The 22,647-nt window shown below is 57.0% G+C and overlaps 1 protein-coding gene across 2 annotated transcripts in view; it reads left to right on the top strand.

Annotated features, from left to right (window-relative positions):
- Window positions 1–518: 518 nt before the first annotated feature.
- Window positions 519–22,647, top strand: part of ACLY (ATP citrate lyase) — a 31,393-nt gene continuing 9,264 nt past the window's right edge. Inside the window, exons 1-14 of one of the 2 annotated variants that reach the window (XM_029075129.2) lie at window positions 519–598; window positions 10,286–10,466; window positions 10,668–10,790; window positions 11,546–11,608; window positions 11,942–12,132; window positions 12,872–12,951; window positions 14,220–14,350; window positions 19,022–19,140; window positions 19,341–19,477; window positions 19,856–19,917; window positions 20,121–20,238; window positions 20,993–21,147; window positions 21,371–21,464; window positions 22,355–22,384. In XM_029075129.2, the coding sequence (XP_028930962.1) occupies window positions 10,308–10,466; window positions 10,668–10,790; window positions 11,546–11,608; window positions 11,942–12,132; window positions 12,872–12,951; window positions 14,220–14,350; window positions 19,022–19,140; window positions 19,341–19,477; window positions 19,856–19,917; window positions 20,121–20,238; window positions 20,993–21,147; window positions 21,371–21,464; window positions 22,355–22,384 (1,462 nt within the window). In that variant the 5' untranslated portion in view covers window positions 519–598; window positions 10,286–10,307. The remainder of the gene's footprint in view (window positions 599–10,285; window positions 10,467–10,667; window positions 10,791–11,545; window positions 11,609–11,941; window positions 12,133–12,871; window positions 12,952–14,219; window positions 14,351–19,021; window positions 19,141–19,340; window positions 19,478–19,855; window positions 19,918–20,120; window positions 20,239–20,992; window positions 21,148–21,370; window positions 21,465–22,354; window positions 22,385–22,647) is intronic. The other variant, XM_029075130.2, reaches the window with a different exon arrangement.

Genomic DNA, 22,647 nt, shown 5'->3' with positions numbered 1-22,647 from the left:
GAGCAGTGCTCTGCACATAGGAAGCGCTTAACACCAACATCATTAAGCGCTTAGAACAGTGCTCTGCACATAGTGAGCGCTTAACAAATACCATCATCATAACAATAATTAGAAGCCACGACGTCCGACTGCCCAGGCCGGGCTCTCGCCCCTGAGCCACGCTGCTTCCCTCGAGTGCCCTGCCCGTAGTGAGCGCTCAGTAAATACGATTGAAGGGACGAACATGTTGGGAGGGGGTTTCTTTATTCATTTGTTTTTTTTCTCTTTTAAGGGCCCCCTCCCCGGCGTGGACCCACCCCCGGGGGGCCCCGGCTGGTCCCGGCCCACATCAGGCCACCGCCGGCCCCGCCTCCTGCCGCGGCCATGGCGGCCAGGGAGAGGAGGGGAGGCGGGACTACAAATCCCAGCAGCCCCCTCGCGCGGGCGGGCGGCAGCCAATGGGAAGCGCGCTCCGGCTGGGGCTACGGGTCACGTGGGGCCCTCGGCCAGGGGGCGGGGGCGGGGTCGGGGACAAAAGCGGCCGCCCCTGCTGCTGCTGCTGCTGCTGCTGCTGCTGTTGCACCGTCGAGGCTTCGCTCCCCGCACGGCCCGCGGACAGGTGAGCCCCCCCTCGACCCCGCACCGTCCCCCTCGGCCCCGGGAAGCTTGCAACGAGCCGCCCCTCCCGGCCCTTCCTCCGCTCGGCCGCTGCAGGCGGAGTGGGCCCGGCGTGGCTCTGAGTCCATTCCCGGCGCTGAGGACGGGGCTCTGCCCGTAGTGAGCGCTCAGGAAGTACTACCGAATGAACTGTCCATTCGCAGCGCTTAGGACAGGGCTCTGCACGTAGTGAGCGCGCAGGAAGTACTACTGAAGTGTTCATCTCAAGCGCTTAGGACAGGGCTCTGCACGCAGTGAGCGCTCAGGAAGTACTACCGAATGAACTGTGCATTCCCAGCGCTTAGGACAGGGCTCTGCACACAGTGAGCGCTCAGGAAGTACTACTGAATTAATTGTTCATTCCCAGCGCTTAGGACAGTGCTCTGCACATAGCGCTCAGGAAGTACTACCGAATGAATTGGCCATTCCAAGCGCTTAGGACAGGGCTCTGCACATAGTAAGCGCTCAAGAAGTACGATTGAATGAATGAATTGTCCATTCCAAGCGCTTAGGACAGTGCTCTGTACATAGTAAGCGCTCAAGAAATGCGATCGATTGAATGAATAGTCCATTCCAAGCGCTTAAGGCAGTGCTCTGCACATACTAAACACTCAATAAATACTATGGAGTGAATGAATTGGCCATTCCAAGCGCTTAGGACGGTGCTCTGCAAATAGTGAGCGCTCAAGAAATACTACTGAACGAATGAATTGTCTGTTCCAAGCGCTTAGGACAGTGCTCTGCACGTAGTAAGCGCTCAATAAATACAATCGAGTGAATGAATGAATGGGCCAACCTTGGGCCCCACGCTCCGCCCCGGACCTGGCGGCCTCCTACCTACCGGCCTTGCCCCGCACACCTCCGTGCCTCCAGGCCTGCCGAGAGTCATGGGATTCCCCAGCCTTCACCACCCCCTTCTTCCATTCAGGAGCTCTGACTGTGTGCAGAGCGCTGTACTAAGCGCTTGGAAGGTACAATTTAGGGAGCACTCATTAATAATGATGGTCTTTGTTGAGCGCATATAATGATGATGGTTTCTCAGCGCCTACTATAATAATAACGATGGCATTTGTTAAGCGCTTACGCTGTGCCAAGCACTTTTCTAAGCGCTGGGGGGATACAAGGTCATCAAGTTGTCCCACGCTGGGCTCACGGTCTTCATCTCCATTTTACAGATGAGGTCGCTGAAGCACAGAGGATAATGATGATGGCATTTGTTAGGTGCTTACTATGTGCCAAGCACTGCTCTAAGCGCTGGGGGGATATAAGGTGATCAAGTTGTCCCACGTGGTGCTCACGGTATTCATCCCCATTTTAAGGATGAGGTCGCTAAGGCACAGAGAATAATGATGACGGCATTTGTTAGCGGTTACTCTGTGCTCTGAGCAGATGAGGTCACTAAGGCACAGAGAAGTGAAGTGACTTGCCCATAGTCGCACAGCTGACTAGCGGTGGAGCTGGGATTAGAACCCATGACCTCTGACTCCCAAGCCCGGGCTCTTTCCACTGAGCCATGCTGCAAAACACTCTTCTAAGCGCAAGGGGTGGGGGAATACAAGGTAATGAGGTTGTCCCACGTGGGGCTCCCAGTCTTCACCCCCATTTTACAGATGAGGGAACTGAGGCACAGAGAAGTGAAGTGACTTGCCCAAAGTCACACAGCTGACAAGAGGCAGAGACGGGATTAGAACCCATGGACTCTGACTCCAAAGCCTGTGCTCTTTCCACTGAGCCACGCTGCTTCTCTATAATGTTGGTATTTGTTATGATGGTTATGATTATATTCGGATTCTGATGATGAGGCTCCCCTCCATTCCCACGTTTAGAATGGGAGCCCGTTGCTGGGCAGGGATTGTCTCTATCTATGGTCAAATTGTACATTCCAAGCGCTTAGAACAGTGCTCTGCTCACAGTAAGCTCTCAGTAAATAAGATTGAATGAATGAATGACTCCCAAGCCCTCATTCTTTCCACTGAGCCTCGCTGCTTATTGGGGGCAGAGCACTCTATTACGCGCTTGGAAAGTACAATTCAACAATAAAGAGAGACGATCCCTGTCCACACCGGGTTTACACCCCGCCCCCTGCCCAATACGCGGGAGTGGGGGCGAAGAAGCCCCTTCCCCCCCACTGCTTGGCTGGCATCCAGCCCCTCACCCTTCCTCGGGCTCTGGGATTGCTCAGTCCTGTGACCCAACAGGAACCTTGCGGCGGGCGTGGCGTGGAGGTAGGCGGTGGGCGTGATCTTTGGCCTCTCTGCCTTTACCGTCCCCACCCGAGAACAGAACTGGGCCGGAGCCGGCTGCCCACACCGCCTGCCATATGCCCACCCCCGCTCTGCCAGGGTGCCCAGCCTGCCCAGCACAAGTTCCGGGCCCTGGGCAAATAGTTACCTGCTAGGTGGTCTTATGCGGTCGAGTCGTCTACCACCCATAGCGGCACCGTGGACACATCTCTGCTAGAATACCCCACCTCCCTCTGCAATCGTTCTGGTAATGGGATCCCTCGAGTTTTCTTGGTGAAAAACTGGCTGTCAAGTAATAATAATTGTGGCGTTTAAGCGCTTAACTAAGTGCCAGGCACCAAACTAAGGACTTGGGTGGATACAAGCAGAGCGGGTTGGACACAGTCCCTGTCCCACGTGGGGCTCACAGTCTCGATCCCCATTTTACAGGTGAGGTAACTGAAGCACAGAGAAGTGAAGTGACTTGCCCCAGGTCCCGCAGCAGACAAGTGGCAGAGCCGGGATTAGAAACTGTTTGTCAGCAGCCTGGGGGTGTGGGGTGGCAGGGTGGCGGGTCCCCGGGAGCAGAGGGGCTGGGGGACAAGATTCCCCCAAGGGGCGGCCGAGGGTGACCATTGGTCCAGTCCCCGGGTTTGGTGTGATAAACGACCGGGATTCTAATCTTGATTGCCTGCCCTAGATTGCAGTGGCCTCTCCCTTGTGCTCAGTCCTGTAAGAATGCGCTGGGACTCAGAAATCTGATGGTTCCTTCCTTGAGAGAATGATGGCCAAGGGGAAGTGGAGCCAGCTGCTGGCTTCACGGAGGACTCCTCAGGTCCCCCCAGCCTGGAGTTATTTGAAGATGCACTGCGGGTGGGGGAATTGCTGGAGAAAAATGCAAACAAAGATAGTTTGCCAGCCCCTCTCCCATCCCCTCCCTGCCCAGTCTGCCTTGAGGTGGCACTCCCTGCCCTATCCCAAGTGCCTTCCTCCCGCTTAGTGAAACAGGGATGCCCCCCCCCCCCCGGCTCAGTGTGGTTGCATGTGACCCCAACATGAGGGTCTCAAGATGATGTCGGTGCCTGGTTCTACCAGTCTGCCAGTCTGTCGTGTCCCATCCCCCCCACCGCCCACTCCTTGGCTCCTGGAGCGGGGAGGGATCTTCCCACCCCGAAAGGCCCCTCCCACTGCAGCCTGGTCCTGCGTGCCTGGCTCTCCGCCCGTGGGTTTCTGCTGGGCTGGGGGCACTGATGTCTCGGGGGAGGTCCCCAGCCTTAATAATTATGGTATTTGCTAAGGGCTGAGCACTGTTTTAACAGGCAGGCAGGGTGAGAGCAGCCCTAAATAACTCACTTCAGCCATATAGACAACGAGCCGTGGGGGACCAGGCTACAGGTGCTTCTCCCCTACAGGGTCTGTCCCTGGCTGGGTGGGGAGGAGAGGGTCGCGGGACACAAGCAGATCCAGATTCAGCAGGATTGGGGCTTGGGTTTGGGCTTCCGAAACTGCTGCTGCACTTGTCATCTGGCTCTCTATCTCCCATCGGGGTAGCCGGGACTAATGAATCGTCTCCCAGGCGTCGGGAGACCTGAGCTTTTAATCCTGGCTCCACCATTTGCCTGCTGAGTGACCTTGGGCAATTTACCTCACTTCTATGCCCCAGTGTCCTCATCTGTAAAAATTAGGGAAAGCTACCATTTCCCCCTATTTCACTGTAATTCCCAAGTCAATCTCCTTATCTTCTATCTACTGCAGTGCTTAGTACGGTGTGTGGCACATAGTGCTTCTCAAATATCAATCAGTCAGTGGTATTTATTGAGTGCTTACTAAGAGAAGCAGCATGGCTTAGTGGAAAGAGCACGGGCTTGGGAGTCAAAGCATGGGTTCTAATCCTGGCTCTGCCACATTTCTGCTGCGTGACCTTGGGCAAGTCTCTTCCCTTCTCTGTGCCTGTTACCTCATCTGTAAAATGGGAATTAAAACTGTGAGCCCCATATGGGACAACCTGATTACCTTGTATCTACCCCAGTGCTTAGAACAGTGCTTGGCACAGAGTAAGCACTTTACAAATATTATTATTAATACTTTAAATATCTTACTATTTCTGCGTGCAGAGCTTTGTACTGAGCACTTGAGGGAATAGAACAGAATTAGCGGACATATTTCCTGCCCAAAACAAGTTTACAGTCTAGGAACTGTAAATATCACCATTATTATTAAGGGTTGGCGATTCTTCTCCCCCTGGCCCCACCAACTCTGAAGGTCTCCAGGACATGATCCGTCTTGCTCCTCACAGTGGCCCTTCAATCTCTTCTTCCCCAGTGCATTTCCTCTCTCCCCCCGCACCCATCTTTCATCCAGTCCTGAGTGAAAGCCGCCAAACTGTCCCTCCCCACTCCCCTGGCAGGGTGGGTCACTTTTGCCTCTGGGCCGGGGAATCAGCTTGACCGAGACCAGTGGGAGGGTCACGGGCCATTGTAGCCCAAGTTGTCTTTCGAGCGGTCCTTCCTCTGGAGCAAACATTTTGTTCCACTTGGGCCCCTCCCTGCTCCTTCCGCTGCTCTGGAACTGTGGGAGACCAGAGGGAGATGAAGCTCTGATAATCCGGCATCTTCACTTATCTTGTCTATCTCACCGCAGACCCCTCGCCCACGTCCTGCCTCTGGCTTGGAACTCCGTCCTTCTTATCTGGCAGATGTTCACTCTCTCCACCTTCAAAGCTTTAGCAAAACACACCTCCAAGAGGTCTTCCCTAAGCCTTCATTTCCTCTTCTCCCACTCCCTTGTGCATCACCCTTCCCTCAGCCCCGTAGCACTGATGTACATACCTTAATATATTTATTAATAATGTCCGCCTCCCCTTCTAGTCTGTAAGCTTGTTGTGGGCAGGGAACGTATCTACCAACTCTATTATATTGTACTCTCCCGGGCGCTTAATACAGTGCTCGGCGTGCAGTAAGCGCTCAAATACGATTGACTGAGTCACCCCCGTGACCAGCCTTCAAAGCTTCCCGGCAAATGCACCTGGATGGAGGTGGCAGGCCGGCCTGCAGGCTGCTTCCTGGAGCGTCGCTGTTTAATAATTTGGGGGCCGCAACGGGTACGGACACCCCATTTCCCCTCCCCCAAAGGGTGGGCTGCCTTTGGAGGGATCTGAGGTAGCCCCCACCTCCTCAGTAACGGTGACTTGAGGCTGGAGTAGAGCAGGTTCGTCCTGCAGGGAAGGAGGGGGGCGGGAGTGACCCGAGGACCAGTTTTTCCAGGTCTGTGAGTTGGGTTGGGAAACTGTCACTTTGGTACTTTGCCCTAGCTCCTGGGTTGGTGGGGGGAGGGAGAGGGGCAGTTTGTCCCCTGTCGCAGTGGGCCTGGGAGGGTCTGGAGGATTGGCAGCTGGGGACCGTGGTCACTTGGGTTGTGTGGTTCGGGGTCCCCCCTTTCTGGCCTCTGTCACGGCCACCTCCTATCTCCATTTCTGCAGCCAGGTTGCAACAAGATCTTCCTGGCCAGGTAGGTGGGGGAAGTGGAGGAGTTGACTTGGTCTCCAGGAACAGCCTCTGGGGTTGCAGCTGCTGTCAGACAGGTGGGCTCTGCCTAGAACTATGGGAATGCTACTGTCACCCCCCCCACCTCGCTGACCAGGACGGAGGACGAAGTGGGGAAGATCGGGGTTGGGCAGGGGTGGCGGGCAAGGGGCCAGAGGGGAAGACCGTATACATCTTGGTTCCTCTGGAAAATGGGTGCAGAAGGAAACAGAGACCCAGAGAGGGTGGGAGAGTGGCCTCAGGCAACACAGCGGGTTGGGGCTGGGTCATAAGATCGGTCGTGGGTTGTTGAGTTGACCTCACCGGCAGCTGTGTCTGCCTCCCAGAGGGCCAGACCAGGCTTGGGAGGTGTTCCGTGACCTTGGGTGATCCAGAGGTGGGGAGGCCAGGTGGGGGTGAGGGCGGAGAGGGTCCCTTGTGCCCGGTGTGTTGAGACTTGACAGACTCAGTGGTGCAACGCAAGGCTGAAGCCACTGGGTCCTCCTCTGCCCCCTGTTACCAGTTCCCAAAATGGGGCAGGCATACCTCCTCCCCACCTCTGCCCTCTCCACCTAGGTATAGGAGCTGGCTACTTGGCCACATTAGGGACTGAAACTCCCCCTGATTCAAAGCCCTTACCCATCTCTGGGGTCACCCTCCTCTCTCCTCCTCCTCCTGCAGTCCAGCCAGGTACCGGTTCCCTCAAGCTCCCCGGCAGATGGGTCCGTTCCTGGGTCTGCTTGCTCTGGGCCCTTGGCCGAGCCCGCTATAGGCTCAGGCAGCCCCTTGGCCCCTCTCAGATCTCCTGTGGGTGAGCGGGGCTCACCTTGCCGGCAGACCCTGCCCAGTCCAGGGGTGGGCCCACCGGCCGGGCTGATCTGGTCCTCTTGGACCACCTGGTAGCGCTTTCCTTGGCCATCCTGGCTGCAAGGTGGATTTGGAAATGTGCAGCCTGCCTGCTGGGCTCCAGCCTGGGGACAAGAGAGGGGCAGGGGCTGCCCATGTATATGTTGGATTGAGTGCCTAGGCGTGGTTGGCTCACAGCATCTTTTCAAGGGGAGGGTCAAAGTTTCATTCATTCATTCGATCATATTTATTGAGTGCTTACTGTGTGCAAAGTGCGGCACTAAGCACTTGGAAGACTACAGTACAACAATAAACAGATGCATTCCCTGCCCACAACAAACTGGAATGCTCATGTTCTAAGCTACGGCTGCAAGAACCCGGAGGGAGGTGATGAGAGAGGCCAGTATCCAATGGATGAATCAATCAAACTAGTATTCAGCAGATCAATCAATCAATCAGTGGTATTTATTGAGCTTTTACTATGTGCAGAGCACTGTACTAAGCATTTGGGACAGTACAATACAGTAGAATTAGCAGACACGTTCTCTGCCCATAATGAGCTTACAGTCTAGAGGGATCACCACTATCCCCATCTTCAAGGCCCTACTAAAATCAAGGAGCTTTCCCTGACTAACTTACAATAATAATAATAATAATGATAATGAGGATGGTATTTAAGTGCGTACAATGTGCCATGGACTGCTCTAAATGCTGGGGTGTTACAAGCAAATCAAGTTGGACACAGTCCCTGTCCCATGTAAGGCTCTCAGTCTCAATCCCCATTTTACAGATGAGGTAATTGAGACACAGTGAAGTGACTTGCCTAAGGTCACACAGCAGACAAGTGGCTGATCCGGGATTAGAACCCATGACCTTCTGACTCCCAGGCCCATGCTCTACCCACTACTCCATGCCGCTTCTCTATTTCATCATCTTACTCTCCCTCCCTTCCGTGTCACTTGGATCTGTACCCCTTAAGCACTTTACTCATCTCACCCCCTGCCCCATAACACTTTCATTATTTAGGTAGTAATATATGCTCCTGTTCAACCATTAACACCCTTGGAAAAGATCTTGAGGCCAAGTTGTGCATAGGCACCCAATGTATAGGCACCAACTGCCCCTGCTTCTCCCTGCCCAAACTCTGCCCTTTCACCTGTCTGTAATTTAGTTTAATGTCTGTCTTCCTCAGTAGATTGAAAATTACTTGAATATAGGGATGGGGTCTACCAACTATTGAATCGTACTCACCCAAGTGCTTAGTACAGTGCTCTGCACACAGTAAGCGCTCAACAAACTCACTGATTGATTGGTATGCATGCATAGGTGTGAATGCATAGATGCATAGGTGTTTGTTGCGTAGTGTGTGTGAATGCATTGTACATATGCTTGGAGTTGGTGCTTGGCCTTCTCCCTCCCCAGGTGGACGTGTGCTGGATGCTGGCCTTTGGCATCGATGGGGTGACGACTTCGGGAGCTTGAGTGGCTCGTCTTTTCCAGAGAGGGCAGTGAAAGCCACGGGGAGGCAGGCCCTCCCTGGATGCGCCGTGTGGCCTCGATCCGTGCTAGGGCCTAACTCGGGTTGGAGGGAGGGAGTGGGCACTGGAGCCTCTTCAGAGTCGCCGGGGCCCGGTCGGCCATGGCCAACCAGCCTTTCGGTCACTGGCCCCGTGATTGGCTCTGCCCCATGAGGCTAGAAAACGCGATTTTTCCGTTTATCTTTTGGCCTTTTCTGCTGCCTGTTCTTCCCCAGAGTCCACAGCCAAGCCGATCAGCAGCCCTTCCTGCATCCTGTCTCCTTCCATCCAGGCTTCTGGGGAAGGCGGACAATTCTCCCCCTCCCCAGGCCCCCTCTGCCGCCTCAGTTCCGAAGGGATGGTCCTGCGGGGAGGGGCGTGGCCGGAGGGTGACAGCGCAGTCCAGGCCAGACCCCTCCTCATCAGCTCTCCCAGTTCTGTAGTGCCTCCCCAGCTCCGGCCTCTTCAATCAGTCATCTTTACTGAGCGCTTACTGTGTGCAGAGCACTGTGCCAGGTGCTCATAAGAGTATAGCACCAAAGGGTTGGCAGATACAATCCCTGGTCTCGAAAAGACTGGCTGTGCTGGTCGGGGGAGAGGATCCTTCGAGTCCACCCCTCTTCCCCTGGTGCAGACCGACCTGCTGTAACCTCTCCGGGCCTAGGGCCCTGGTATCCGACGTGGCCAACTTGGCTGGGAACCAATCCTGCGGGACACATCCGGGGCAGGTGTTGGGACAGGGCTCAGCCATCCACCTGGCACTGGGTAACTCCTCCTCCACCCACCCCCACTCCCGGCAATGTGGAGCCAATCACGTGGCAGCCGGGGTGCCCTGTCTTGTCATGGTTGCCACCTCCTCCTTCTGCGTGGCTTCTGCACCCTCCTGCCCCCTGCCCCTGGAAGAACAGGCTCAGGCAGACTTTTGAGGAGGGGAGAGTTGGGGGATAGGGATGTGTGTGTGAGGGAACAGCTTTCTGCCCCCAGCCTGGCCTGGTAAGGAGTGAGTGGGGGTGGGGAGGAGGCTGCCCTTTCTAGACCAGGTGGCTGAGCCAGCTGGGCCAAGCCTGAGCAAACAGTTACGTTGGCAGGAGTCAGGAGGGCCGGGAGGGGAAAGAGGGTGGAGATGTCCCGGGGTTGGCCAATCCCTCGTTTATGTAGGGGGAGGGAGCAGGCTCTGGGCCTCTGATGCTCCCCCAGAGAGCTGACCCGGTCTTGCAGGAGCCCCCCAGTTCCTGCCTCTCGGCCAACCGACCTCTCTCCCAGCCCACACAGCTTGCAGTTTTTCTCCCTTGTTCTGAGAGCTCAGTGGGGAGGAACCCAAGCCAGGTCTGCTCCCTCATGCCCTGGTCTCCCACCTGCATCATGAGACCATTCTCCCTGCTGCCCCCCAGGCCCGCTGGGCCATAGGGTCCGGTGAATCCAGACTTGGGGCCACCTCCCCTCCCAGAGAGCCCTTCTCCCGCCCACCCCCTCACCTCCACCCCGGGCCCGCTGGCCTCAGCCCGGCTCACCCTCACCCACCTACCCTGTGTACCCGATGCAGGGAGTGTTGGGAGTGTGCAGCCATGTCTGCCAAGGCCATCTCGGAGCAGACGGGGAAGGAATTCTTGTACAAATACATCTGCACCACGTCAGTCATCCAGAACCGCTTCAAGTATGCCCGTGTGACAGCCGACACGGATTGGGACTGCCTGCTGCAGGAGCACCCCTGGCTGCTCAATGAGGTGAGCGCTACCCAGCCCACCCTGCCCACCCCAGGCAACATTGTGCCTTCTCTCCCCCTGCCCCCGCCCCCACAGAGCCACCCCAGAAAGTCCCCAGGTATGGGGGGGGGGGGGGCAGAGTGGATGGACGGACCTGAACAGCCTGAGCCTGACCCTTATCCTCACCCGCTTCCTGATGGGCACCCTCTCTCTCTGGTCTAGCGTCTGGTGGTCAAGCCAGACCAGCTGATCAAACGGCGTGGGAAGCTGGGGCTGGTGGGTGTGAACCTGACCTTGGATGGCGTCAAGGCGTGGCTGAAGCAGCGGCTGGGACAGGAGACCACGGTGAGTAGGTGGCGGGCCTCCCCTCTCTGCAGCCTCCAAACTCCCCCCAGGGACCCCTGTGAGGTCCTGGTGGGGCTAAGGGCTGGGGTGGGAGCGGTCATTTGGCCCCCGGCCTCTTCTCCGTCACTCCGTGCCCCAGGGTGGGCAGAGGGGCAGTGTATCACTGCCTGGTTTGGGCTCATTAGTGCTGATGGAAGGTTGCCTGGCCCGCGGGTGGTGCTGGCAGGGGGTAGGACATTATTCCGAGTCCTGATTAGCATCTTGAGTCTCTGTGGGGCTCCCTCTCCTTGTTCTCTTCCATTCCTCCGAGGCGGATACACACTCACACCCCCGTCACCCCCCCGCCCTTCCCTCAGCAGGGCCAGGTCTTTGCCATCTCCAAAGGTGGAGGAGATGGGCTTGGTGTCTTCTCTTTGGAGCAGAAATGGAGGGTCTCTGCCCTGAAGATCCCCACCCTTTCCAGAGGGTGGGGTGACAAGAAGGATTTCAGCCAATTCCTGCCCCCCCCCATCTCTCACCCCTGAATAGGGCAGTGCCTCCTAGTTTCCAAAACACCTGGACTGCTGGCATAGCTTCCCATCCCCTGCATTTCTGTATCTTCCCAGGCCTGAGGGTCCTGGGCCCGCCCAAGTGCATCCCTGCTCTCCTGTCCAGAAAGCCCTGCCTGGCTGAGGGGTGTGGGATGATGGGGGCAGGAGGGGTCCAGAGTCTGGATGTCCGTGGCACCCGATTGATCAGTCTCCTTACTTTCCCAGATCGCCACAGCCCGGGGCATCCTCAAGAACTTCCTCATTGAACCCTTCGTCCCGCATGCTCAGGTAGGTCTGGGGCTCGGGGCTGCCCTACGGACACGGTCAGTCGGCAGGCGGGGGCTCAGCCCAGAGAGGTTGAGCTGCTTGTCTTTGGCCACATAGCACACCTGGGACACAGTGAAGTGAGCTTGGGGCCTGGGGGAGGGGCACTGGCAGCCCCGCCTCCATTCCAGCTGTGGGGATGCCATTATTTCCCCCGTCACGCCCTCCGCTCTCTCCCCCTGGTCTGGACTGGACTCCAGCTCCGAGAGCTGCTGAAGTGTGGGTGGCGGGCAGCCCCCCAGGCTGGGCCTCTGTGACCTTCAGCTCCTTAAAGCCACACCTCTCTCGTCCCCGCAGGCAGAGGAGTTCTACGTATGTATCTATGCCACCCGCGATGGGGACTACGTGCTCTTCCACCACGAGGGCGGGGTGGACGTGGGCGATGTCGACACCAAGGCCCAGAAGCTGCTGGTCCCTGTGGGCGAGCCCCTGGACGTAGCTGAGGTGAAGCAGGTCCTTCTGGTCAATGCCCCTGAGGCCAAGAAAGAGTAAGTGGAAGTGGGTGTGGAGGCAGGGGAAGGGATGGCTTGACCTCTGAGATGCCCAGGCATGTCTGGGGGTGAGAAGGCAGAAATTGGGGGTGCCTGGCTGGGGAAAGGTGTTAGGGGGAGGGCCTGGTGGTGTGGGCTACCTGGCCAGCTAGATATGTGATCTGGAAGCCATCGTGGGCAGCTGAGATTTGCCCCTGCCAGCCACCCATCACGGCCCCATTTCGTACATCCCTCCCCCTCCCTTCCTGCTCTGGGGCTGCTGGCTGGCTCAGGAAGGTCCTGGATCCTGGGTCTGGGCAGAGGGCAGGGGGGTGGTCTGGTAGAGAGGTGGGGTCGAGAAGGGTCAACCTCACTGTCAGCTGTCCCCCACCTCCCCAGCCCCCACTAGCACTTAGTGATGGTGGTCCAGCGGGGAGGTGGAATTGGGAAGGGAAACCTAACTGTCAGCTGCCCGCTTTCCGTTGCTGGGCGATGATGGAGACTGGGGCCGGAGGAGTCAGGAAGGGGCAACCTTACCGTCAGCTGTCCGTTCTCCATCGCTGGGTGATGACAGAGGCTGGAGCAGTGGGGATGGTCTAACAATGAGATAGGGTCAGGAAGGGGCAGCCTCTCTGTCAGCTGCCCGATCTCCATCGCTGGGTTATGGTGGAGGCAGGAACCGACTTTGTCAGGAAGGAGCAGCCTCACTGTCAGCAGTGACCGGCAGAAGCTCTGTCTCTGCTCGATCATCCCTCAGGGTCCTGGCAAGCTTCATCACTGGACTCTTCAACCTCTACGAGGACTTGTACTTCACCTACCTAGAGATCAACCCGCTGGGTAATTCCTGCGCCGGGGGCGATAATGGGTTGAGGTGGGTAGGGGGCAAGGAGAAGCAGAGTCTGGACCTGAACAGCTAAGCGGGGATGAAGACAGATGTTTCACTGGGGTGCTCCAACTCCTTCCCCCTGCCGCAGTTGACAGGACCCACTGCGTCCGGAGCCGGACAGAGGCAGATTTCCCTGACTGCTCGGGGCTTGGGCCCTGAGACAAACCCGAGGAGGGTGGAGGGGCCTTGGCCCCAGATCCTGGACTCCCATCTGTCTGTCCGTCCATCTGGCTCCCTTCCAGCCCTTGGCCGCTTCTGCTTTGCTCAGGGCCTCCCCGCACCCGCTGCCTCTCTACCTTTGGGGGAAACTGGAGGTGACCATTCTTTGTTAGGGGCCGGGTGTAGCCGGCGGTTGCTCAGAGATGCAGTGAGGATCGCGGGGTGGGAGGGGATGGGGTGATATGGGCGGCTGCCAGGAAATCCCGTCGGTCCCTGCCGAGCTCTGTCTTCTGTCCAGCTCTCTCCTCCCACACGGCCTCCACCCCCACAGCCCTGCCGAGACTAGCCAACTTCATTAACCGAATGGAGGACCGCCCAGCTGGCCTGGCCTCCATCCCCCTCACTTACCAGAAGTGCTGGAGCCCGTCCCATGCTCCCCTCTGATCCTGTGTGTGCCCCAGGGATCTTCCAGCATGGGAAATAGGGCCCTCTTTCCTTTTCACCGAGCCCCCCTTGCAGATGTGCCATCGCTGGGCTGGCAGGGTTGGGCAGAGCCAACAGCCCTGTGGGGGATGGAGAGGGTGGGGAGAATAGGATGCAATCGTGACATCTCCCCCACCTCACCCCAACTCTTTGGGGTGTCCCTGCCGGCCGGGGGTGGGAAGTTGGGAGGGCACTGAAGTGCGGGCACCCCGTGGGCCCTCCCTTTATAGCAACAGGGCAGCCTGCGGGGAACTGGGAGAAGCTGGGATCAGCTGAGGGTTTGGTTCCGGGCCAGATGGGCACTAGTGATTAACTGAATTCAAGAAAGGGAACCAGAGTGATTTGGACCACACTGGCTTCCTCATCCTCTTCAGGCGGCAGGCAGAGAAGCTGGCTGGCCTGCAGCCTGGTTTCTTTAAGGTTTGCACGGGGGCCCAGGCCGACCGGCTCAGGGAGCATCAGTTGGATCCTTTGAGCCTGATTCAGGGACTCCCCGGGCTGGAATGGGGGCTGTGGGGAAGAGGCTCCCTCCCTCCCAGCCCCTCCAGTGACAGCCCAGGGCATATCGCCCCCACAGTGGTGACCAAAGATGGGGTGTACGTCCTGGACATGGCCGCCAAGATAGACGCCACAGCTGACTACCTCTGCAAAGTCAAGTGGGGCGACGTGGACTTCCCCCCACCATTCGGGCGTGAGGCATACCCAGAGGTAGGAACTCCCTTAAGACCCCTGTGCTCTCTGAGGCTGGCATCCATGCACCCCCCTTCCCCCAGCACACCACACACACACACACACACACACACACACACACACACATACCTGTATCCTCCTCCATTGACCATCCCACCATCTGAGCCAACAGCCATCTGTTCCTGCCCCCATCCCTACTTCTGCAGGAACAATGTGGCCTTGTCACCCCCCACCCCTCCCCTGGTCCTCCCGTACAGGGGCGGAGGAGTGGGAGAGGAGCCCCCTTCCCTGGAAAGCCCAGATAAATAAAGGAGAGCCTGGGGCTCGGGGAGGTTCTCTCAGGCCACACTCCAGGAGTCCCTAGCTGACAAAATTGGCCCCTCTTCTTCCCTCCCCAGTTTGTTTTTTGGGAGGGGTTATTAGCACCCAACTTTGTAGTAAGAACCACACAAGAGGGAATGGGCTGGCACTGCAGCCGAAGGGTTGGAGGCTAGACAGCAGGGAGGACTGAGTAGTTGTCAGAGGCGGGAGACCCGAGAAGCAGCCTGGCCTGGTGGAAAGACCTTGGGCCTGGGAGTCAGAGGACTTGGCTTTTAATCCCAGCTCTGTGGTTTGCTTGCTGGGTGACTTTGGGCAAGTCACTTAACTTCTCTGGGCCTAGTCTCCTCAGTTGTAAAATAGGGATTCAATACCTGTTCTCCTTCCCACTTAGACTGTGAGCCCCATGTGGACATGGACTCTGTCCAACCTGATTAACTTGAATCTAACCCACTACTTAGAACAGTACTTGACTCGAAGTAAGCACTTAAACACCGTAGTAATCATAATACTGAGGTAGGTGGGGATCCCTCTGGCCCCAGAGATGTGTTTCGTGGCGAGGGCCGGGGAGAGAGCGATCTATCGGTATTTGCTGAGCACTCCCCCGGTCCAAAACAGAACTCTTTATCTTCCCACCTAAACCCCTGTCCTGCCCCTGACTTTCCCATCACTGTGGACAGCACCACCACCCTTCCTGTCTCACAAGCCCATAACCTTGGCATTATTCTTGACTCCTCTCTCATTCAACCTACATATTCAGTCTGTCACTAAATCCTGTCAAACAGGAGTGTGGCTTAGTGGAAGAATCACGGGTTTGGGAGTCAGAAGTCATGGGTTCTAATCCCCGCTCCACCACTTGTCAGCTTTGTGACTTTGGGCAAGTCACTTCACTTCTCTGTGCCTCATATCCTTCATGTATAAAATGGGGGTGAGGACTGTGAACCCCACATGGGACAACCTGATGACCTTGTATCTACCCCAGCACTTAGAACAGTGCTTGGCATTTAGTAAGCGCTTAACAAACACCGTCATTATTATTATTCAACCTCTACGACATTGCTAAAATCTGTCCTTACCTCTCCATCCAAACTTCTGCCTCGTTAATCTGGGCACTTAGTCTATCCCACCTTGACTACTATATCAGCCTCCCTGCCTCCTGTCTGTCCCCATTCCAGTCCATATCTCACTCTGCTGCCCAGTTCACTTTTCTACAAAAACATTCAGTCCCTGTTTTCCCTCTCCTCAAGAACCTCCAGTGGTTGCCCATCCACCTCTGCATCGAACAGAAACTCCCTATTATCGGCTTTAAGGCACTCAATCACCTTGATCTCGCCTCTGACTTCTTGCCTACGTCCTGCCTCTGGCTGGGAATTCCCTCCCTCCGCATACCTAACAATTACTTTCCCCACCTTTCAGAGCCTTATTGAAGGCACATCTCCTCCTCCAAGAGGCCCTCCCTGACTGAGCTGTCTTTTCTTTTCTTCCACTCCCTCCTGCACCACCCTGACCTCCATTTATTCATCCCCCGCTCCCAGCCCCTTAGCACTTATGTACATATCTGTAATTTCGTTATATTAATATCCGTCTCCCCCTCTAGACTGTAAGCCTGTTGTGGGCAGGGAATGTGTCTGTAGTATTGCACTCTCCCAAGTGGTCAGAGTGCTCTGCACACAGTAAGCGCTCAAATATGATTGCTCAGTTGATCAAGGAGCTACAGCTTAGCGGGAGTCAGACATTTAAAATACAAGTAGAGGGAAGAGACAAAATTTAAAGACGTGCTACGGGGATGGGGACAAGTGAGCAAGTGCTTAGAGGGTGAATCAGGTGCTTAAGTGATCTGAAAGTGATGATCAGTGCGGGGAGAACAATAGGGATGAAGCAGCGCGGCTTAGTGGAAAGAGCACGGGCTTGGGAGTCAGGGGACGTGGATTCTAATCCTGGCTCTGCCACTTGTCTGCTGTGTGACCTTGAGCAAGCCACTTCACTTCTTTGGGCCTCAGTTACTTCATCTGTAAAACGGATTAAGGCCGTGAGCCCCACGTGGGGCAACCTGATTATCCTGTATCTACTTGTCGAGATCTGACAAGCTTGGCTGGAGGGGAGGGGAATGGGTGAAGGCAAGACTGATGGGATTTGGTGGCTGACTGACTGGAGGTTTTAAGAGAGAGGAGTCAAGGATAAGATCAAGGTTGCAGGCTTGAGGGATGGGGAGGATGCCGGTGTGGTCAGCGGAACAGAGATGAGGAGGGACAAAATGACCCTCAATGGGAGGAGAAGAACGGGGCATCTCCCCCCAGCGGACCTTGGATTTAGGAGTGGGCAGACATGCTGGGTGGAGGGAGGTGACAGGAACCCGTGTGCTCTCATCTTTGGCTTATCCCAGGGTGGTCTCGGCGGCGTGAGATCCAGCGGAGAGAGGCTTTGTTAATTAATATTCCGAGCAACAGCTTGTTGGCGGGGGGAGAAGCAGCCACCGTGCAACCTGTTCTCTGAAGCCAGAACCTCTGACGGCCCCTTCCCTCAGCTCTTAACTAGATTAATGGCTGATTCCAGCAACTGACTCATCCTCTCTGGAAAGTGCTGCTGTCTGAGTGCTGTGGGGGAATTTTAATCAACTCTCCCCTCCCCCGCCAGCCTCCCAGCCTAAGCCACATCCCTGCACACCCACTCTGGCCCCGGGCCCAGCTCTTGTGGGTCGGGGTCAGCCCCCCACCATGAGGAAGGAGCGAGCCTCCGACCCCACACGCTGCCCTCCTCTTCCAGATGGAGTCGTGTTTTGCCAATCCCACTGTGCTCACACCCCAGGGTAAGGGGGGCGTCCCTCTCGCTCTGCCCCAAGACTTTGGGACTCCATTTTGAGCCGCCCCTCCCCGTCCCTCCTGGACCCAGGTGGTCCCACCTGATCGGAAGCCCGGGGTCCGATCCAAGCCCCGAAGCCTGGTCCCGCAGGTCTGGGTGGGGCCACCCGAGTAGCCAGCACTGCCCTTGCGACTCAGCCCCCTTGGGAGGCTGCGTCTCCAACTCTGTGGCCCCACCAATCAGTGAGATCTGAGTGCTTTCCGTTTGGGAAGAGCACTGTACTAAACACTTGGGAAAGTATAGTACAACAGAGTTGGGTATGGTCCCTTTCCACAAGGGTTTTAGAGTCTATGGGGAGACAGACATTAAAGTAGATTAGGGATAGAGGAAATAAGGTATAAGAATATTTACATAAATAGTTTGGGGGTGGGTGAGTATCAAAGTGCTTGAGTGGTGCAGGGTCAAGTGTATAGTCGACGCAGAGGGGAAGGCGGTTAGGGGAAATAACGGGCTTTTTAAATTTTTTTTTTTTTTATGGTACGTGTTATGTGCCAGGCAGTATTCTAAGCAGTGGAGTAGATACAAGGTAATTGGGTTGGACACAGTCCCTGTCCCACATAGAGCTCACAGTCTTAATCCCCATTTTGCAGATGAAGTAACTAGTAACTGTGGTATTTGTTAAGGGCTTACTACGTACCAGGCGCTGCACTAAGCACTGGGGTGGATACAAGCAGGGCAGGTAGGACACAGACCTTATCCCACAGTTTCAGTCCCCATTTTACAGATAATAATAATAATAATGTTGGTATTTGTTAAGCGCTTACTATGTGCCGAGCACTGTTCTAAGCGCTGGGGTAGACATAGGGGAGATGTAAAGTGTAAACAGATGTAAACAGATGAGGTAACTGAGGCACAGAGAAGTGAAGTTACTTGCCCAAGGTCACACAGCCAAGTGGCAGAGCTGGGATTCGAACTCAGATCCTTCTGATTCCCAGGCCTCTGCTCTAAGCGAGAGGCCACACTGCTTCTGTGGGAAGGCTTCTTGGAGGAAATGTGATATTGAGGAGAGCTTTGAAGGTGGGGAGAATGGTGGACTGTTGGATATGACGGGGAGGGAGATCCCGACCCACAGGGAAATCGGGCCTCGGGTTCAACGGCGGGATAGATGAGATCGAGGCACTGAGACTTTATAGGAGCGGTGTGTGTGGGTCTGTCAGGTCAGGCTGTAGTATTCATTCATTCATTGTCGCATTTATTGAGTGCTTACTGTGTGCAGAGTACTGCTCTGAGCGCTTGGAAAGTACAGTTCGGCAACAGATAGAGACAATCCCTGCCCAACAAGAGGCTCACAGTCTAGAAGGGGGAGACAGACAATAAAACAAGTAGACAGGCATCTGTCTACTTAGTAGATGAGTGAGGTTAGGTCGTGGGCTGGGGGCTCACCTTCTTGCAAGCTGGCCAGCAGGGACTTCCTCAGGAGGGCCTCGGAGGAGGGAGGCGGTTGTGGAATGGAAAGGGGTCCCAGGACTGGAGGCGGTGGACCGGAGCGCTTGTCCCTCCCGTTCTCTGCAGGAGGCCTACATCGCTGACTTGGATGCGAAGAGCGGCGCCAGCCTGAAACTGACCCTGCTGAACCCCAAGGGCAGGATCTGGACCATGGTGGCCGGGGGTGGGGCCTCGGTCGTGTACAGGTGCGGGGCAGGTCGGCCGGCTCCGGGTGGGAACCTGAGGTGAGGGTGGGACGCCCCCCTTCCCTCCCCCTGCCCCGGCAGCTGGATCCAGTTGGTGCCCAGTAAGCGCTGAGCAACCGCCCCCCTCCGTCCCCCTCCCGGTGCACTGTCACTTGGTTGGATCAGGGGCCCTCCCTGATGCTTTTCTTCCCCTCCTGCAGCGACACCATCTGTGACTTGGGCGGCGTGGCTGAGCTGGCCAACTACGGCGAGTACTCGGGCGCACCCAGCGAGCAGCAGACGTACGACTACGCCAAGACCATCCTCTCCCTCATGACCCGGGAGAAGCACCACGATGGTGAGACTCCAACCCCAGCCCTTCCTCGCCCTTCCTGCCAGCTCCCCTGATGGGTCAAGGCCTCCAATCCCCTGCCTCCAGGCAGGCCCGACGTGGTCCTGAAGGAAGAGATGCTGGGCTCCCGGGACCTTCCCGAACCTCATCCTTTCCTTGCTAAGAGGTTGTCTTGTCTAATGTCCATCCCTTACGGTTTCAGGGGGCGGTTCCTCCTGGAGGCCCCCCAGGAAGAAATGAGTATCAGAGAACGGCCTGTACTTATCCATTTGAGAGGGCATGGCTGTCCGGTGATGATTTATTCTGGGCTCTCAAGGACACTCTCCCAGTGTGGAGGGCTGGGAATGGGGGTGACACCATCCTTGTCTTCCTCTCCACCCCCAGGTAAGATTCTCATCATCGGCGGCAGCATTGCCAACTTCACCAACGTCGCCGCCACCTTCAAGGTACCAGGGCTAGGAGGTTGGGACCAGGCTGCGGGCCCAGAGGGTGGGGAGCGGCAGCTAATATCTGGACCTGGGGATCTGGGGGCCAGCCTGCGACACCGTCTGTGCATGGTGCCCAGGTCTGGGCAGCAGGGTTCTAGATGAGCTCGGTGATGACCTGGGGGTAGGCTGCTGCAAGATCCCCCTCTTCTGCTGGCATCCAGGGCATCGTGCGGGCGATTCGGGACTACCAGGGCCCCCTGAAGGAGCACGCGGTGACCATCTTTGTCCGAAGAGGCGGCCCCAATTACCAGGAAGGCCTGCGGGTCATGGGAGAAGTTGGTAAGACCCTGCCCCCACCGCATCCCTACCCCCTTCTCCCTGGCTGCCACAGTTTATCCATCATGCCTACCCACACTCATCCTCTTCACCTTAAAAAAAAAGAAAAAGAAAAAAAAAGGTATAAAAGTGCTTCCTATGTGCCAGGCAGCATACCTGCCTGGGGTAAATAGAGGTTAATCAAGTTGAACACAGTCCGTGACCCACATAGGGTTCACAGTCTTCCCATTTTTCAGACGAGGTAACTGAAGCACAGGTTTGAGTGAAGTGACTTGCCCAAAGTCACACAGCAGACAAGTGGCAGAGTCAGGATTAGAAACCAGGCCCATGCTTAATCCAGTAGGCCATGCCCCATCCCCAATCACAATGATATGAATGTCGATCCCTCATCTGGGCCTGGAAGCATCTGCTGCCTTCTCTGTCACAGATACTTGGGACACATATGGGGGCACTCAGGCAATCAGTTGTATTTATTAAGCACCTATTGTTAGAGCACCGTACTAAGTGCTTGGAGTAGTACAATGCAACAGAGTTAGTAGATATGATCTCTGCCCACAAGTAGCTTACAGTCTAGTAAATTTGTCTCCCCATCAGACTGGCAGCCGCTTGAAGGCAGGATCTTGGGTTCTTTCCGTAGTCCCTCTCCCAACACCCAGAATGCGCACACATACACCGCCAGGTCCTTGGCAGCCTTTCTCCCTCCCCACAGCTGGATCTCCCCCATCTTACCCATTTTCACCGTCTCCCTTGGCCACAGGAAAAACCACGGGAATTCCCATCCATGTGTTTGGCACCGAGACCCACATGACGGCCATTGTGGGTATGGCCCTGGGGCACCGGCCCATCCCGAACCAGCCGCCTACCGCGGCCCACACTGCCAACTTCCTGCTCAATGCCGGCGGCAGCTCCTCGGTAAGTGCCCGATGCCGCTGTACTCTTGCCACTGCACCTGAAAACCCTCTACCCCCCCCCCAGGCTGGGCCCACTCTCCACCTCAGCTCCCAACCTGTACCAGCCCATCCTGTCCACTACAAGCTCTTCCGCACAGCCCCTCCAACGGCCCGGGGGGTGGAGTGGGATAGGGAGAGGTTCAGGTGGCCATTGAGTGACCCAGTTCCCCCCACTTCCTCCCCAGACCCCCGCCCCCAGCCGAACTGCTTCTTTCTCGGAATCCAAAGCTGACGAGGCTGTAGCCCCTGCCAAGAAGGCTAAACCAGCCATGCCCCAAGGTGAGCCCGAGAACTCTGGGAACTTGCCCTGCCCCCGGGCTGCCCCGGACAGAAGGACATGGGCAGAGCGGATGGATGAGGGCGTGTATCTTGGGTGGTCTCATGGAGTGAGGTCGGGGCGGGCACCTGCCCTCTCCCTGCCGGCTTTATGAGGTCTCCGAGCCCTGGAGGCGGCTCAGCAGGTGCCTCGGCTGGCAGCAGCTTTGGCCAAACCATCTCCGGAGGCTCCGCCGTCTCCCCAGGTAGCTGACCACGGCCTGGAGAACAGGAGAGCCGGAATCCAACCCGTGCCAGAGCCAGCCTCCTTCCACCTGCTCCCTCCCCTCCAGAGAGGCCGAGCCAGTGGGGTCACTCCAGCCTCGGGCCCAGAGTTCCCAATCGCCTCTCCTGCCGCGTCCCAGGGACCCCTGTGCCTAAACCCTTACCCCTTCTTTCCGCAGCTGCTCTTCCACTCCTTTCTCTCTGGGTATGGGACCACCCTGTTGGGTGGGGCCAGAAGCACTGTGAGGGAGGGCCCCCACCCCCCGTCTTGGCCCTCGTGGTCGGATTCCGGAGGGGCTGATCCAGTGCTGCGGCAGAACCTCGAGGGTAGAGCTGCCCCCCATGTTACCTTTCTAGGGGTGGGGCGGGCCCAGCAGCTGCCTGGTTCGAAGTTGGTGATGGCGTGGGGCCTGCCGGAGGGGGTGTGGAGCGGAGCCACTGATGCCCCCTATACTGCCCCACTTCCACTCAGACTTCCCATCTCACTGCTTTTGCGCCAGCTCGTTTCTCCCTCCCACCTCCTGCCGCCACCGCCTCGCACCAGGCCTGAGCCGGCCGGCCCCGCCCCCAGGGCGCTCCCTTGGGGTGCTCGCGGTCACCCAGTGCCCTGGTCATTCTTTCTTTGACAGATTCTGTCCCACCTTCAGGAGCTCTGCAAGGTAGGCTTCCTGCAGCCAGCTGAGTGTGTCCGGTCCAGCTTACGCGGCCTGGCCGGGCAGTGTGTCTTCTCCTGACAGTCTGCAGTGTTGTCTAGCTGGTCGGGCGGCTCCCCCTCCGCTCCCTCTCTGCCGCTACTTCCCGGTCCCAGCCGCCCTGGCCTCCAGCCGTCCCCTCCCCCATCCTCTTCCTCGCCCTCCAGCCTCCCCACCTCCCCACAGCTGGCCCCTTCCTCCCCAGCCTCTGCCTCCCGTGTAACACGCCC

This window comes from Ornithorhynchus anatinus, chromosome 11 (assembly GCF_004115215.2).
Source record: "Ornithorhynchus anatinus isolate Pmale09 chromosome 11, mOrnAna1.pri.v4, whole genome shotgun sequence".
Classification (NCBI taxonomy): domain Eukaryota; kingdom Metazoa; phylum Chordata; class Mammalia; order Monotremata; family Ornithorhynchidae; genus Ornithorhynchus; species Ornithorhynchus anatinus.
Note: the sequence above shows the minus strand (reverse complement) of the source record. Positions and strands in the feature narration are given on the sequence as shown.